The sequence below is a fragment of the Sinohyriopsis cumingii genome, chromosome 4 (assembly GCF_028554795.1).
Source record: "Sinohyriopsis cumingii isolate HCF-2022 chromosome 4, ASM2855479v2, whole genome shotgun sequence".
Classification (NCBI taxonomy): domain Eukaryota; kingdom Metazoa; phylum Mollusca; class Bivalvia; order Unionida; family Unionidae; genus Sinohyriopsis; species Sinohyriopsis cumingii.
In genome coordinates this window covers 65,420,039-65,438,253 of record NC_142964.1, presented here as the reverse complement: position 1 = coordinate 65,438,253, position 18,215 = coordinate 65,420,039, and the positions used below count along the sequence as shown (strand labels likewise).

At 33.8% G+C, this 18,215-nt stretch overlaps 1 protein-coding gene across 4 annotated transcripts in view; it reads left to right on the top strand.

The window, feature by feature from the left end:
- The window catches only part of LOC149801354 (leucine-rich repeat-containing protein 49-like), a 170,828-nt gene that overhangs the window by 149,729 nt on the left and 2,884 nt on the right, over positions 1-18,215 (top strand). For all 4 annotated transcript variants that reach the window (XM_089955411.1, XM_089955409.1, XM_089955408.1 and 1 more), the window contains 2 exons: positions 6,383-6,521; positions 9,933-18,116. In XM_089955411.1, coding sequence (XP_089811537.1) covers positions 6,383-6,521; positions 9,933-10,127 — 334 coding nt within the window. In that variant the 3' untranslated portion in view covers positions 10,128-18,116. The remainder of the gene's footprint in view (positions 1-6,382; positions 6,522-9,932; positions 18,117-18,215) is intronic.

Here is an 18,215-nt window from a genome sequence, read left to right as displayed (position 1 = left end):
ACCCACTTTTGAGCCCAACCGCAAACTGAACAGACCTTGATCTGCCAGCACAGTATGTGCTGGCATATCAAAATCCATGTTGTTTGCAAGTGGACTTTGAATTAAAAGTGTGTCAAACATCATATAATAGTTTACCCACGCTTCAGTGTAATACATTTTATCCAGCAGACATATTTTTCTCACGCATTTTTTCCCACAGCACCAGTTTAATACCGCACCCTGGATAATATTTCTTGAATTAATACATTCTTAAAAATATAGTACATCAGAGGATGATTTGCTAATTACAAGAGTGATGGTTCTTATTAATAATTTTTTCATGACTTTCATTCTTTTCAGTGGGACCCAATATTTCCTTCTTAGAGTTGTATAAAATGAAACAATAATTTTAATGGTTCACCTTAATCTGATTCATTAAACTATTTTGAGAGAATACAACTTATGCCAACAAATTGTCTGCGTCTCAAGACAAGTGGTCTTACAAAATACAACAGTCTGTCCATGCGTTAAATTTTTTTTATTTGTCATGACAGGCGATATTTCAAAACAGTGATCTTTCAAGTCGGTGTATGTGTGTATGTATGCACAGAGTTTAACTGCACAGTGACAGTCCTGGCTGTATAGTACAAAGCAATTCCTAGTTAGCAAAAATGGCAAATTCAAATATCTATCATATGTACTCACCTATAAGTCAAGTCCAGCTGCAAACAGCATAGATCCTGATATTCCATGGCATAATGCACCTGCAGATCAGGATCTTTGCTGCTTGTTCTACTAATTACTCCTAATAAACTGCACAGATGCATATCTGCTGGCACATTATGCAATGGAAGATCTTTCTCTGTGCATTTTGCAGTTGGACTTGTCTTATAAATGATTATGGACAGTAACCAAAACCATTAGACAAATGTCACCAGAAGTAAAAACCCAGTATGAGATGAAAGATAAAAGGTAAAGATGTTGAAAAAACTCCCAGAACAGGGGCACAAAGATAAAGGTCAGAAAGGGTAAAATCCCTAAGATACACACTCATAAGTTTTTCTATTTAAACTGCATTCTTTTAAAAACTCTAAGACCTTCTCAGTTGGAAACACCATCACAGGATGCATCCCACAGCAAATAGGTTATAGCCATTAGTCAAGACTATGACATACAAGTTTGTGCATAAGGCCTGTTCTACATCCTGAGGCCTCAGGGGGACCTACCAACTCAGATTTATAGGTTACTGCATTTGTATGGGAAAATATGGACCGAGTTTTTCGAATAAAAATACTGCATGACCTTGGGAGTGCAGTATATCCATCCGACAAAACAAGTTCATATTTTCCCATACAAATGCAGTAACCTTTTTATTATATGCTAATTTTTTTAATTCTACCTAATGCTTAATTATATTAACAAAATACACTACACAAAACAAAGTAACTGAATGTATGCCGCTATCCAAACTAAATACACAAGTGCAAATTCATCATTACACAAAAACAACATTATTACTGTGCACATAACTCCGCCCAGATAAATTTGAAGTTAGTTGTGCGCTCAACTTAACTTTTGAAAGAAAATGGCGTGTCTAGTTAAAATTAAAATTTGGAGTCATATTGTGAATGAATGCGCATTGCAACAACTTTTTCATTTGATCAGGAATGAATAGATTTTGGTATTTTTTTCGATTCTATGAAACTTCTTGATTATGGACTGGATTTATATATGACAATTCCACGTGAAATACATGGGATTGAAGAAGCGAGGGAAAAGCGTGTTGACGTCTGCAAATGTTTTTCTGTTTCTGTCATTGAATGTTTGAAATCATAATGTGGGAAAAATATGAAGTCTTTCAATTGCAATTATCAAAAAGATGCTATGGAATTTAATGCTTATTTCATTTTGAGTGCAGTAAGGAGGATGTAATTGCACTTATCATTGAAATTACAGTACAATTTCGAAATGTGTAATCAAGACTGAGAACCTATGACATAGCTCATGTAGTTCGGATTTACAGAACTAAGAAAATACATTTTGAGGAAATTCAGGGTATAAAACTGTAAGTGTATTTTTTTTCCATTCTTGTCACCAGCTAAAGAAGACAGTATATGACTTATCACTTGTATGTCATTTGTAAGGACCCTTTTTTGCATCTGTTGTATACTGTAGGTAGCCTAAATCCGAAACACTGTGTCAACAAAGTTAACGCAGAATTTGCCAAAGCAGCTGGTATGAGGCAGTCCACAAAACATCTGTTTTAGTACATTCAGAAACAAAGTTAAACAACCACAATGTAAAGCACCTCTTATGCGAGTGTACATGATTAGTTTACAAATTGAAAGTGCTGGCATCTGTGTCCATTGTTTGTTTACAATAGAAAGTAGTTCCTTTATGCACATGAATGCAATATGTGTATTTGCACGCAAGTTCTGTGTCGGGTAATATTGAACGATTCTGACAATGTAAAGTTAACGGAGAAAAAATGAGCATATAATAATTTACTGTGCTAGCTAAAAACCGAAGATGTTTTTCAGTGTAAATTAGAATCACATTCAGAAAACTGAGCCCTTTAACACAATTAACTAAGTGTACTTTGTAGGAATAATTTAATATGATTGGCATAAATGATCTGTTGAATACTCTTGTAAGAGAGAGTTGAAGCTGTATTAAATGTTTTGTGAACAATATCAACTGAAGGACATTTATCATTGTTTTGGCATTATGGTAACAAATTGAATATTATAAAGATGTTGGGGTTGGAAGGTTTTTTCTTCTTTCTACAATGGATTTATCTTACTGGAAAGTTGTTTTCTTTGCTTCAAAAGAATAGGTGAGGCACAGGAATCACATTCCAAAAATGTTGTAATTGCTGTGAGTGTCAATGTTTATTTCTTGCATGTAGCTTTATTTCTCAGACACTGTTGTTCATACTTTTATGAAACTTTGTATATCTTGGAGAGAGTACTATTCACCACAGGCAAAAGTTGGTCATGGCAATGTATATTTCACACTTCAGCATTTAGCTCAGTATCTCGTGTATGTACATCTGAACAGTCATAAAACTTGTGTGCATTCATTTTGGAGGGTACTTCTCACAATGGGTAAATTGATCTATCTTTTATGCTTTTCTTCAAGGTTTTGGGATTATGCCAAAGCAAAGCAAGTGAGAATATTCTATAGAATTCTTGTTCTCTTTATCATACGAGTAATTAGTTGCTATATTCTAACTGCAAAATGTGCATTTAAGATTTTGCTGCATGCTTTGGTCTATGCACAGTTATGGTCTTTTCTGTTTCAGAAATTTAGTATTTTCTATAAAAAAAATGGGATTCACCAAAGTAAACATTCATCATTTTGGCAACTATTATATGATGTTCATGCACTGGATTGAAATTTTTTATGTGAGGCTTGCAATCAACTTGAGAATAGACCATGCAGTGTGCAGTATTTTCTTGTACATAAACATGTACCAAACTGTAAACAGCATTGACCAGGGTCTGATTCAGAAAATGTGCAGGTAGATCAAGGTCTATGCTGTTAATTCTGTTCATAATTTAAAGCAAACATCATGCTATACTGATCTTCCAATGCCTTATATGATGGCAGATCTGGGTTCATTCTGTTCACCATCAGGTATGCATTATGCACAGATAAAAAAAGTATTTTTTCCTATGCCATCACAATATATATATATATATGATAACAAAGCTTTTACGGCTTCAACTCATTTATGTGCAGCATCCCATATTCCATGTTATACATACAAATGCTTTAAATGCACACCCCTTTTGGTCAGAACTCACATGAAAATTATTCATTTCTAAGTGCACAAGTCTCAATCTTAGAATTTTTTACAGGAGGGAAGCTGCTGCTACAATTTATGAATAAAGTAAAGGCTTTTTTTAAAACCTATACCACATGCCTGTTGTCTCATTAACACTAACTCCGTTCATAGAACCTAAAAAAGTATGTTAAATATGCTTTATTTTGTACATGCAAACTGTCCATAGTCATTGGGGTGCTCATGTTTTGACAAGTATAACATCATTAATTGCATATATAAAACATTAAATATATCAAGTCATTATATAAATATTGGTCAGACATGCTGAGTAAGTCATAGGAAACTCCTAAAGAGTAGTACGAAACTTGAGATGTGAATCTGTCTTCAAATTTATAATGTACTGCGGCTTTATGCAGCATATCATTAGCCTCTGGCTTTTCATGTATTTTCACCCAGGCATGAGTGACACTCTTTAAAAAGAAATAAAATCATGTGACACAGGTCATGTAAAATCAGCTGTTCATCCTCCACATGTTCATATTTCAATAAGCACTAGACAAGTAAGACTACGGTAATGCGGCAATGATTACACATGTAAACAGCTTATTTCAGCTTACTGCCTTAAACATTAATAGAATTTGTAAATGTGTAAATAGACATGCATATGGCTGTCATTCACAAGTTCCAATTAAATTTTCTATTAGTAAGATTGTTTAGTAAGATTGTTTTGTTAATTCTTTTCTAAATATACATATCTACAGTTTTCACATTGCCCGAGGTATCACAGGGAAAATACAGAAGTTGACCAGAACTAATTAAACATCATTGTTTGGGTTATTATAAGCCATGCACACAGAAAGTTCGGTAAACAGTGTAACCTTATTCTGCAGACAGAGACTGACAACTGCATGTCATTGTTTTATCGAGTGTTTCTTGTAAATTAAATAGTATATTATGTCTTACTCCTCTATACATTTGTGACATCTTAATCAAGCAACTGACGTTCAGACTCTTACACTGACATGGATGATGCCCTAGTACTCGTTTTGTCCGACTCGGAGATGCCAGGCTTGCCAGGGTATAATATCAATGATGTTGGAGCTAACAGGGAAGTATCCATTACGAGGATAGGAAATAAAACTGCAGAAATTTAGATAAGGGAAAAAAGAACATGCTCGAAAAGACAAAATATGCATCTAAAACTAGCATTGTCAAGTTCGTCATTGTCAGACTAGTAAAAACATGTAAAGGAAGATAAATCTTCCAAGAATTACGTTGTTGATGGTCTGTCAACTGGCAAGGTTGGGTTTAAGCAAAGGTTAACGGAGCTGAATTTAGTTGACTTTGATAAATTACCCAAGAAAATATTCATCTGAGCATGTATAAATCCTCCCAATGATAATGTTTCTGTGTTAGTTAAGCCCCCTTCCCCGTCAAAATAGGAAAAGTCAAAGGTGCACACAAATTTTTTATTGTCAGTGTCTCTTGAGCAAATGCCTGGTTGAAAATGCTAGCATCTGGCATACCACAGTAATGCTGTTCATCCATCATTTCAAAAGTATTCTTGGAGGTGGAGCAATTTTTTATTGTTATTTATATGTAGAAAATAATGACTGATTTGTATGATGGTAAATGCTTGCAGGTGATACATAGTTCTACTTCTAGCAGCTGCAGCCTGTTGCAGAATCTCAAATTTGTCTACTAAAGACTTCAAAGACATGGAAATGCATGTGACAAACTATTTGTATTCAGTGTGAAATATACAGAAAATTTGGTATTTACAGAAGTTGGTTTTAAGTACTGTTTTAAGGGATAATTTGTCACTTTGTTTCTGCAATCATTGACTTTTCCAATGCATAGGGTAACCTACTACATTTCATTCATTCATAACAATGCCGGACACAGTCCATTGTTGCAGATGTGTTTGTATACTTGTACAAAAGATATCAATGAACTTTTATGTTTAAATTGCTTTTATTTTATATCTTTATTTTAATTTAGATGTATGGACTATGTAGTTTGAAATAAAGAATTCTTATCTTATCACCACATTTGTAAGTTCTTCACCTATAAAGCAACATATAGTTTGTATCAAAACTATTTTGATTATGAGACTAAAAGTTTTGGTAATGTTAGAAAATTTCAAAATAATTGGGATATGAGTTGATTTCTTATTATGAATTACATATCTTAGCAGTGTCCCAGTGTATTTTGATAAAATTGAGAGTTTTTCTAATAAATCAATAAAATCTTGCCTCAATGAAAACTGGATTACCAGACTACATTACACAAATTTGACTTTTTTTTTGTAAACATTTTCCCCATATATCTCCATAACTGGAATTCATTCATATTATTTACCATATAGTTTGGCCTCCTCATTCTGTGTTTATTTGTTTTCAACAGTTCCAAAATAACTTCTATCACAACAACAAATCAGGAGATCCATGTATCAGTGATAGACCAGATGCAACTTAGTGTTGTCTCAACTATACCCATAATAGGTCTCTCAAAGTGCAGCTGTTTGGAATTTAAAATAACATAGTGTATTGATTCAAGGAACAGTTGACAGTTAAGAGTCATTTTCTTTTTTATTATATTTTTTATTTTCAGGCGGAAGCAGCTGCTTGCAATGAGTGAAGAAAAGAGTCGTAAAGTCTTGGAAGGGACAGTAAAACTTGACAAGGCCCAAGGCGAGTTTGTGGGCAGGGCAGGCCTCTCCTACCAAACTAATGAATCTTCAGCAAATAAGGTACATGTTGGAACTGTTAGGCGGCCTAGGCCTAATATGGAAGGAGCATACACACAGTACCACCTTTGTCAATCCATTATTTTAACATCAGAATAGGTTTTCTGTATGGACACTTTTTGGTAAAAGCAAATCTTTTTTCCACAAAAAGTGGGTCATTGTGACCAATATTTCATGCTGTAGTGACCTCAGTCAAGTTTTTCTCATATGTATTGGCTGCAGAGTCATATGGCATATAATATTGAACTTGTTGCATGTATTTTATATCCAGTGAACACTTGTGTCATATCTCACACAACACAGCAATCACACTCTTAATAGGCTGTCTAAAGAAAGACCAGACACTATATTCTTCATCAAGGTAGTGTTCGATCCATTGTCATATCTCACACAACACAGCAATCACACTCTTAATAGGCTCTCTAAAGAAAGACCAGACACTATATTCTTCATCAAGGTAGTGCTTTTTTACCATTGGCTTTCCATCATATGTGATGTCACTCAGTTCATTGCAAAAGGAGTGGCCACATAAGAGTAGGAACATTTTAATCATAACAAGGATTTTGACAACATTACTGTTTATAAGTACAGGTATGATATCAGGTAGGAATATAATTTTAAAGGGGTCAAATATGTATCTTAGTTGATGTGTTGAGGACTTCAGAACATTTTTATGGATTTAGTTCTTTTTATATCATCACTTGGACAAGTGTAGATAAAGAAAATGCAGCCTTCATGGAACAGCCCTCAGAAAGTTTATGCCCAACACACAGAATAGGAGATCGTTATTTTAAAAGTACCTTATAATGATAAACCTATGTTTGACAATAAGTCCATCCCTATTTGGCTGAGCTTGTGAACACTCTAGAGGCCATATTTCTGATCAGATTTTGTATGTAAGTTTCTGACCTCATGAGTAATTATGAGTGACATGCACACATATTAATGAGGTGATCTTTCATCTGATTGGCTGATTTTGTGAACACTCAAGAAGGTTTATTTCTGATCAGATTTTAATCATGTTTGGTATGTAGGCTTATATCAGAATCTTGGATGAGTTAAGTTAAAAGTGACATCCATGTATATTAATGAGGGATCTGATTGGCAGAGCTTGTGGACATTGTACAGGCCATATTTCTGATCATATTTGTAAACTATTATCATCAAGACTTTTTGTCTCATCATATTGAAGAGCTTGCCATAAGGCTGGTATCTGATTTCAATCCCATTGTCATAGTCATAGTCATGGAAGGCATCAGTAAGCATGACAGGTAACATCATACTAATCAGGATTGGGGCCAACACACAGCCTTGCTTAACTCCATTGTTGACTGGAAATGGTTCAGATGAAACAATTATCCATGACACTAGCAAGCATGCCATCATGGAATTGCCAAAGCATTACAGTGAACCAAATTTTTGCCAGGATCTTCCAGATCCTCCTACAGCTGTCTGTGAAAGGTTTTTGTCAGGTTGATGAATGTCCTGTATAGATCAGAGTTCTGTTCCTGGCGTTTCTCATGGAGTTGACAGACTAAAAACAACTTGTATGTGGTCCCTCATCCTATCCTGGTGCCATACTGACTCTGAGACCTGAGCCCATCTTCAGTGTGGTGCACAAGGTTATTCAGCAGAGTTCTGGCAAGTATTTTACTGGCTTTTGACAGTAAGGACTAGGGGTGAAACAATACATGTGTGTTGTGTATTGATATGATTCATGATACACAGCCTGCAATACGATAGATGCATATCGACACACATAAAAGAACTTGATGGTCTTTCCATCTTTGGAAGGTAGGTGGTGCCCTTTCATGTATATTGACATTCTGGTCCAATTCCCGATAATGCAGACTACAGATAGACATATAGTTATCACATATTTATATGCAAGTCTCATTGATGAGAAGATAACAATACTTTCAAACAGACTACCAGTTGGTTGCAGGGGCCCAGAGTGGCCGAGTGGTCTAAAGTGCTCTCCGTTACGGATCACTGCTATCTCACCTCTGTCTGCGTGGGTTCGAGTCTCGGATTCGGCCAATGTGGGTATGTGAGAAAGCTTGCCAGTAGCTTCTCGAGGGTCGGTGGTTCTTTCCCGGATTCTTCCTCCACCATTAATACTGGCCTCAATGTATAGCCTATCGTGTGCTGAAAAATGGTGGTAAATCCTACAACAACAACAACAACCAGTTGGTTGTAGTGAGTTCTATCCAACATTTTAGGCCATTTAATTCCCTTTGTTTTGTACAACATAAATGATTTGAAAACATCTTATTACCAGTTTTGTGTCTCAGTTACACATGGAAGACATTACAATGTTATCTTTAAAACAGAAGGAATAATGCGGTTTCCTCAAGCAAAGAAAATCTCATCTAGAACAAATATGGGCATGGGAATAAGGTTGATTACCAAGAAAATCTATCATTCCTGTACACGCAAAAGACTGTTGCAGCCACAGGTACTTGTATTTGTTAGTGTAGAAGGAAAACTGTTGACTACACCCAGTCCTATTCTACACATTTTTCAACTTACACAAGGTGATAAACTTGAGCAGTTTGAAATCTGCCCCATAGCTCATTCTGTGCTAATTTCATTTATTCCATCAGCACTGGTTAAATATCTCTGCATAAAAAAAGAGAAATTCCATATTTGTTCTCCATGTACAATTTAAGTAGAGATGATGATAGGATTTTAAATTTAGGGAGACCTCCCTCTGTATAAAAACAGAAAAAGGAGGTGGAGGAAGAAACAGTCATAGGTTAATATTTATCTAAACTTCAGTTATGTCTCTCTTTCTTCCTGCTCCCCTTTCTTAAAGCTCTACTGAAATCAACATCTTTGACAAATATCACTTCTAGTTCTTCAGGCATTAAAATCTGTTAATTAATTGTGAGCATACTGTGCTCCTTTTCTTTGTGTCAATATTGTTCTATGCTTCTTTCTGAAGGGACATATACATATCTAGCTTTGTCAGGTTGAATATGTTGGGAAACTCATCTTTATGACTCTTATGTACTCTATCCCAGAGCTCACAGATATTATCTTTTGGATACATCTGCTCCAAAATATGATTCTTCGCTAACATAAACTTCCTTTTTTAAAATCAGTAGTTGACTGACTACTATGCCAAATTTCTTATCTGTTCCATATCGCTGTATAAGGGTATTTAGTCCATCAGTGCTGATCTGACAGGTGATCTCACATAACAGTGGTCTCTCAAGACAGGATTTACTGATTTTTATATATATATATATATATATATATATATATATATATATATATATATATATATATATATATAGTATTCTCACAGTGTTCAGTATGTATAGCTTACTTGACTTATAAATGGGTGTTTGGTATAAAATTAGAATGTAGTCATAGAAGAAACCATAGAGATTTAATATCTATTTGCAGGAGTCCAAGAAGGCATTTGCAAGGAGTTACATCAATGAAATTACAAAAGAAGCCATATTTACTGACAGAAAGCGCAATGAACTACTCAAAATATGGCCACAAATATTCTATGAAATGGTATATTCTTCACTGACAGAGATGTCGGATTTGCAAGGTTACATGAAGAAATGTATGGAAGAATTGGAAAAAAGCTAGGATTTGAAAATGAATTTAGTTCAGAAGCTTTTGTATTTAATTTATTTGCTCAAAGTGCTGCTGTGATGCATGAAATAGTGCCAGACATTCCTGAAATTCATCCTCAGAAGGAAGCCATAGGCATGGTGGTAATTAAAAACAATGGTCAAGACTTCTTTAATTCAGATTCCAGTTGGAAAGACTTGGAACAGATTTGCACCATTTTTCTTGGAAGAAAATCTTTAGTTAAGAATATTGATTAATCTTTGCAAGAAAGATGGGAATGACATTGTTGGGATCAAACACTTGTGATCACTGTACATGGTAATCATGTTGTTAGTAAGACAGATAACCATGAATCATTATATATATCTAGTTCTTTCCAGAACTAAGAGTCAGGGGTACAGTCAAGACAGTTAAGAGTCATTTCATAGCTCAGATCGTACAACTTTGAAAAATCCTTAAATTAAAAGAAGTAGGGTTTTATCCATGGAAAGTTCTTCACTTTTCTTTATTAAACTGCTTGAATTATGTCCAAAACTCATTGATATTACCTGAAGGAATACAGCTTTCTTAAAACTAAAGAAAATAATACTTTTAAATAAGGTCTGTTATTTATGTATTGTCCAAAAATAGTGAATAAATAAATAAAATGAGATAAAATTTGGTGGTTCAAATGACACATAACACGAGTAGTTTACAAATAACATAGATAACGTTAAATTGTTTATGAGAAAACACTTAATGAAACCTTTTTGGTGTCCTTGAAAACTTTATTGAAAGTACTTCAGTAAAGAACCTCTGAAGCTGTGTGAACCATGACCATACAACAATCAGTTCATACAGGTCTTCATATGTAACACTTTTTGGTCAAGTGTCTAAATTCGCATAAGTAAAACTCTTCATAAACTGTCAGAACGTTTCATAGCATAATGACCCATTCTAGTGAAGTTGATTTGGTTATGTCATACAAATTAATGAGGGATTATGCTGTCCAATGTTTCTTTCTAGATATTTATGAGGGAATATGCTGTCTCACATTTCATGCTAGCTATTTATGAGGGAATATATCTCACATTTCATACTAGTTATTTATGAGGGATTATGCTGTCCCACATTTCATGCTAGTTATTTATGAGGGATTATACTGTCCCACATTTCATACTAGTTATTTATGAGGGATTATGCTGTCCCACATTTCATACTAGTTATTTATGAGGGATTATGCTGTTCCACATTTCATACATTATTTATGAGGGAGTATGGCATCCACATTCATAACTAGTTATTTATGAGTGATTATGTTGTCACACATTTCATACTAGTTATTTATGAATGATTATACTGTACCACATTTCATGCTAGTTATTTATGAATGATTATACTGTACCACATTTCATGCTAGTTATTTATGAATGATTATACTGTACCACATTTCATACTAGTTATTTATGAATGATTATACTGTACCACATTTCATGTTAGTTATTATGAGTAAGTGTGCTGACTTAAAATGAAATAAATAAAGTAGAAGAAATATTTATTGAATTTTATGACTTATTTTGAAAAAACAGAAAATCAGATTTTGGATACACCTCTCCCTCGATAACTTGCGCACAATGGGGTCCACAAACATAGACCACACTATAAGCAAGGGCGCAAGTTAGGCATCAAGAAAACTGCAAGGGAGATAGGGATAGGGAACTGGGCTGTTTAATGATTGAATCCTTGTTTTACAATCACGTTGATAATAATTGTTAATAACACGATTTTTCTAATGAAGTTGTTAGTTATTCTGTATAAATAGCATTTTTTTCTTCAAAATGTCCAACATGTGAAAGATCGTTCCAGCTGGTTTCAACAACTTGCTCATGTATGCTAAAACATCCATGTATTACGTCACTGCTTTTGTTTTTGTTTGTTCCCAGAATGGTACTTAATAGTGCCAATTTTGATCACGATTTTCATCAAGTTCAGGAAATAGGGATAAATGTTTTTGGTATTTTCTGCTTTAAAAAAATGGGATCCACGCCTGACCCAGCGTTATAAGCAGGTTTGTGAGTTATCAGAGTGAGTTATCGAGGGAGTGGTGTATATATCATATTCATATATGTGGTCAAATGGACAAGTCATGCTGGTTAGACTATACATATTTAATGGGTTCCAATTTTCATAGATTTCAAGGCTGCTAATAGCCACAAATTTAAAGACACAGTGCAAAAGATCACTCTATGCAATAGTGTGACCCCCATTCCTTAAATCATTAACTTTATTTACTAATGTGAAATGTAACAGTTAGCAAAACCAAGAAAATTGATACCCACAAAAATTAATGCATTTTTGGTTTTAGAGATGATGCCAGGGTGCTCAAATGTACGAATCACATAAATTTGTATGAATTTGCTCACTGCAGTTATTTAGTTCAAAGTCACTCGTACAGAAATGTACTCAGCCCATTATACAGTTTTATTCAACTGTTAGATAATTTGAAGAAATGAAAATCTATGCTGTCCCATATTTATCTGATCAAAATAGCTCTCTTCATTCCATCGTTTGCTGAAGTATGTTAATAGAAAAGGATGCTTTGAAATCCTTATTATAACAACATAGAGGGTTCTACAATTGATGATCTTTCCTCTCATTTGCACATGCACAAATGTTTATCTATTTCTTGAAATTGAAATCAAGTATGGCAGCACATAAAATTACTGATTATTTTCAACTCCAAGTCAGTAGTGGCAGGAATGTGGAAGGTGAATGGTAGAATAAACAAAGTGAAGGATGTGATGTAATGGAGTTTCTTGTGAAGTGGAGGATAATGATTCAAAAACAATGTCAAATGCTGGGTTAGATGAACCACTATGAAAGAAGCAAAAATATGAAGCAAAGACAATTTCAGAACTCTTTGGTGTCAGAGTACAAATGGTTGCAAGACCACCAAAATGGGAGGTGTGTTGTGTGATATTTGCCAGACTTGTAGGTATGCAACTCTGATTTTTGAAGCCACTGCCTCCCGTATTTTAAAGAAAGAGTGAATAATATCAAATGCAGTTGTTGGTGTAATGAGACATATTTTACAGCCTTTGTAAATGTTCCTGTTTTGAGGTTCCCTTCTCTGTTTAAACTGCAGTGAGTAAATGGATGTGATGCACTTTGATCTCATCAGGTTGGTAACAAAGCCACATACAAGTCACAAAGCTCTGGGGATGAATTTGTACAGGTGTGCTGAGGTTTTACAGGCAGACATAGACAAAATACTTCAAGAAAGTGAATTTGTCACAATAATTACTAATGACAGTACAGACATATCTGTGAAGAAAAACTTGTTGTTAATAGCAATGTTTTCAGTAACATTTTAGATGCAGAAACATTGTTCTGTAGTGACCTTGAAGTGAAGGATGTTAATACAACAGCAGAGGTCTTAGCATAGAACAATGTACAGACACAGATAATCTAAACTGATTGAGCTCATCAGAAGCAGTCAACAGATTAATGCTTATACACTAGACGGAACATCATTTGATAAATTTTATTTAAATAGACCACTAACAGAGAGGAGGTGGAAGAAAGAGATGGATATTTAAGTGTTAGTTAAATGTTTATCTATGCCCATTTGAAGCCACCACCAACACCCAACTTTTTTTTTCGACATCTCTTTATTTTGGTGCGAAGAGGGGAGATTCCTACTTTAGATAAATTCTTGGCAGCATCTCTGCTGTTTTAATTTAAAACAAAACTTGTAACTCATAACAATTTTCTGTAAGTGCCACAATTCAAACTTCTTAAGGAGTACTGCCAATTAAAGGTAAGGGAGACAACTCATTTTCTCAGAAATGCAGCTTTGACTTTACATCCCTTCTCTCGGAGGGTTATAGTGATAGAATATAAACTTTAATGTTTATTTTATTTAATACACTCTCATTAATCTCGTCATTCCTGAGAGAGAGAGAGAGAGAGAGAGAGAGAGAGTTAAGCAGGTGATATTTTTGGGGAAAAAGATTGGAGGATATCAGGGATATATGTTATGGGTATGTCTGTGTACTTGTTTTTGTTTTCAGTTATGCTCTATTTTGACGAATCAACTTGGTCCTATAAACTTCAGTTTATAGCATGTTCTGACATATTTATTTAATGATATGTTTGGTGGTCATAATATTTATTACTGACAAACCATTAACAGAGTTGTGCTGTGATCAGACAATTATGATTTTTCATGTATTTAATATTTTAAATTTAATTTTTTTCCTGTGTATAAAGTTCTATGCTTTTGTTAAAAACCACATTTTTGTTGTTACTTAATTTGTGGATTGCTAATTAAGTCTTTGTTCATGCTGTGTTGCAACTACAAGTCAACAGAAATTGATACTGCAAACAAAAATAGTGAATTCACTGTATTTAATCTTTATAGATAGAATGCTTGCTTTCATCTCAGATTCTGGATAAATGTCATAATTTTTATAAAATCCTATTTAATATATATATATATATATATATATATATATATATATATATATATATATATATATATATATATGTGTGTGTGTGTGTGTGTGTGTGTATAAAATCATGCCTATATTAATTCCAATATTTGTTTTATTTGTTGTTGTTATTGTTGCTAGTACCTTTAGTCTGTAAGCATTGCATTTAAAGGTGACACAAACACGTTATCTTTAACCCAAGTAAATGCATTGTGTTTAATATTGAAATCATTGTCAAGTTTCAGTTTTATCATATAATGTCTGTTATACATGACTGCATATGAACAGCATACAAAATATTTATTTGATAGTGAAATAACAGAAAAAAAACATTGAAAACAATATGAATACATATATTGAAAACTGTCAACAAGTATGAGGAAAATATTTTATGCCATCACCAATGATTGCGTAATTGTGATTGTTCTACTAGACTTGGTCATTGTGAGAAACATGTATTGGGCAAAACCAAATGCTGTAACATAATGAGAGGTCACCCTTTCTGTAATGTAAATATGGCATTGGAAACAGCGGTGGCCTGTCATGATGGGGACTAAATAAAATGTACTATTTTAACATCAAACAGGTTCTATTAAAGGGGAGGCATCTCTTGAAAGAAACATTTTAAAAAGAGGTACACTTGACTATTTTTCATGGCAGTTTTTTAAATAATATGTGTGTATCGTTTGTATGGTATCTTTATACTGGTGGCCACGAAAATGTTTTCTTTTCAAAAATATTTTCTGAAATGATACAATAGATGACTGTTCATTGCTTGCTTCACATAAGAGTTCCATATTCAGTGGGGTGATGGGGTGACAACTCAGTTCATTTTGTTGTGCTCCTATCCAGTTTTAGTGATAAATCCAATAAACTTGACTAACTCTTTAGGTGGTAATGTTGAAAATTAAAGAGTGGTTTGATCTGTGACAAAATGAAGATTTGCATATGCTTGTATTTGTAATAAGATATTGTCAGGAACTTGCAGATATAGGCCTTGTTTTCATCACTACCTAATGGAGTATCACAAGAAAATACTTGGATGATATTAAACTGTTTGATACTGTTCTCATCTCATGTTCCATTTGTGTATCATGTTCCGATTTCACACACTCTAATATTGCTGTTTTATTTGACTTTAATTTAAACTGAGTAATTTGCCATTAACTTTAATATATTGTTCATGTAGATGATTTGCCATCCGTTTAATAATTAGGTTCATTAGGTTCAGTACTTGGATATACTAATGAGTTTAAATGCAAGGAACATGCAGATGGCTACTCTTCAGTTTTGAAAAAATAGATTTAGTCCTCGTGTGCACATAAGACTGATATTGACATTCATCTTTAATACCTAGTTTTTAAACACATGAAATGTCATATTTTGAATGCAGATCTCATTTATTTCTGCTAGATCTAAAGAATAATATATATATATATATATATATATATATATATATATATATATATATATATATATATATATATATATATATATGGCTTTGTTATAAAGTTTTTCATGAATTCCACAACTCCAACAGATATATTTTATTACACAAATAAAGATTTGTGAGTCACACATATTGAGGATATCCTATCTGACACAACTTTCATGATGTAAAGTTGCAGATATAATAAAAAAGTGATACTGGAACATCTTAATATAAACAGTCATTTTCACTCCTATATGGTACACTGCAGCTATAGTATTTGCACACCCTCCCATTTGTTTCTACCCCTGCTACAGATTTTAAAAACGAAAAGCATCAGGGGTGTAAAAAATGCAAACAAAATTGGTCATTTCATTAATTTATTTGTAATTTCTAACCTGTTACCATGGGATCCCTAACACCGTTGACTTATTGGCATTTCAAAGAAAACAGAAGCTATCAATGTAAAGAAGCAGACAGACTGCTTTACTGTTTTCTGTTTTCTAGAACAATCTATTTCATTAAAAACTGTGTTGTCTGTGTCCAAAATATTCAATGTCTAGTTTTAATATTTCTGAAACAAATTAACATAGAAAGGAGAAACCTATATATATATATATACAAGTTCAGAGAGATGTACCTCCAAAATGTATGGAATTATATTATGGAGATTATCAAAAGGGGACGTCCATTAATTATGTCAACAATTTTTAGGCAATTTTTTTACCCCCGCTCCACCCCTTGTCAACAACTGTCAAACTTTCAGTGACCCCCCCCCCAATAAAATTTTACCCCCCCACAAACTAACAATATTTTATACAGCTGGCTTTTATGCTAAAAATATGCTAAAAATAGAATTGTGGAAATTAAAAGGTCTACAAATAAATTTTAATACATTTTGTTTACTTGTTTAACAGATTTCAAATTGACTATAACACTTTGAATTCATGAAAAAATCAAGAGTTTATATGCTAGCTTCTATCATCTTCCCATAGAGAAGCCAAATGTTCCTCAATTGTTATAATGGGCATAGTGGCTGATTTTTTTGTAAAAAATAACATTGTTGACGTCAATTTATCTTGAACTCCCCCCTCCCCCATGTCAACATTTGTCAAACTTCTTCAAACCCCCTCCCCCCATTTTGTTGACATAATTAATGGACGACCTCAAACATAGTGAACTGCGTCAATCTGTTGCTTCGAAACATAGATTCACCCATGCAAATATGGTGACCGTATTGCTAAAGAAACACCTGTCTGATTCAAAATGCCAACAAGCTGACAGTGTTTGGGACCCATTGGCAACAATCAGTTTAGAACTTATAAATTAGTGAATGAAATAACCAGGTTTTATGCACCTTTTATGTCCTTGATCCTTTTGTTGTTCTAATTGGTAGAGGGTACAACAAATGGGAGAGAATGCAAATACTATAGCAGAATCATGCTAAGTGAATTGTCGAATCATAAATTCACAAAGATTAACTTGCCTAATGATTAGCAATTCATATTATATAAAATAAGAGATTTTCCTTTGAAAATTATATCACTTGCAGTAATATTTTGGTTGATATTGAAATATGGTTGAAAGATAGCAAAGTTATTTGAATTTGTACATGTTATATAATAAAGTTTGTTAAGGTGTCAGACCATGATTGAATGACATGGCTTTATAGCTGGACAAGCTTAGCTGCCCCAGACATTGTTAGGGCCTCCTCAGTGAAGCCAGTATAGCCATATAGTAATCACATTTCTGTCCATCCATTAGTCCATCTATCAGTATGCCAACAATTTTTTTTTGTATAGAAAAAAAAGTTTTACAGGGAACAATTTTATCTTAACCAAAATTTGGTTTGCAGTGTGATAAAACCTCAGAAGGGTTAAATTTTCAGCCTTAGAGGAGTTATGGCCCCTGATTATTTGTCCTTTCACTTCTGCAACTTGGCTTTAATAAGAATTGTTGGATTTTAACCATATCTGGCATAGTTTTATATTGCTACGACATTTAAGGAGTTCTACTACAAGAGTTCTGCTACATACTTTATAGAGTTATGGCTCTATGATTGCATAGTATTTGTATTTGTTTATTTAGCATCACTTTACTGAGGTTTGTCAGCCAATGTGGGTATGTGAGAAAGCTTGCCAGTAGCTTCTCGTGGGTCGGTGGTTCTTTCCGGGGTTTTCTCGGGTTCTTCCTCCAACATTA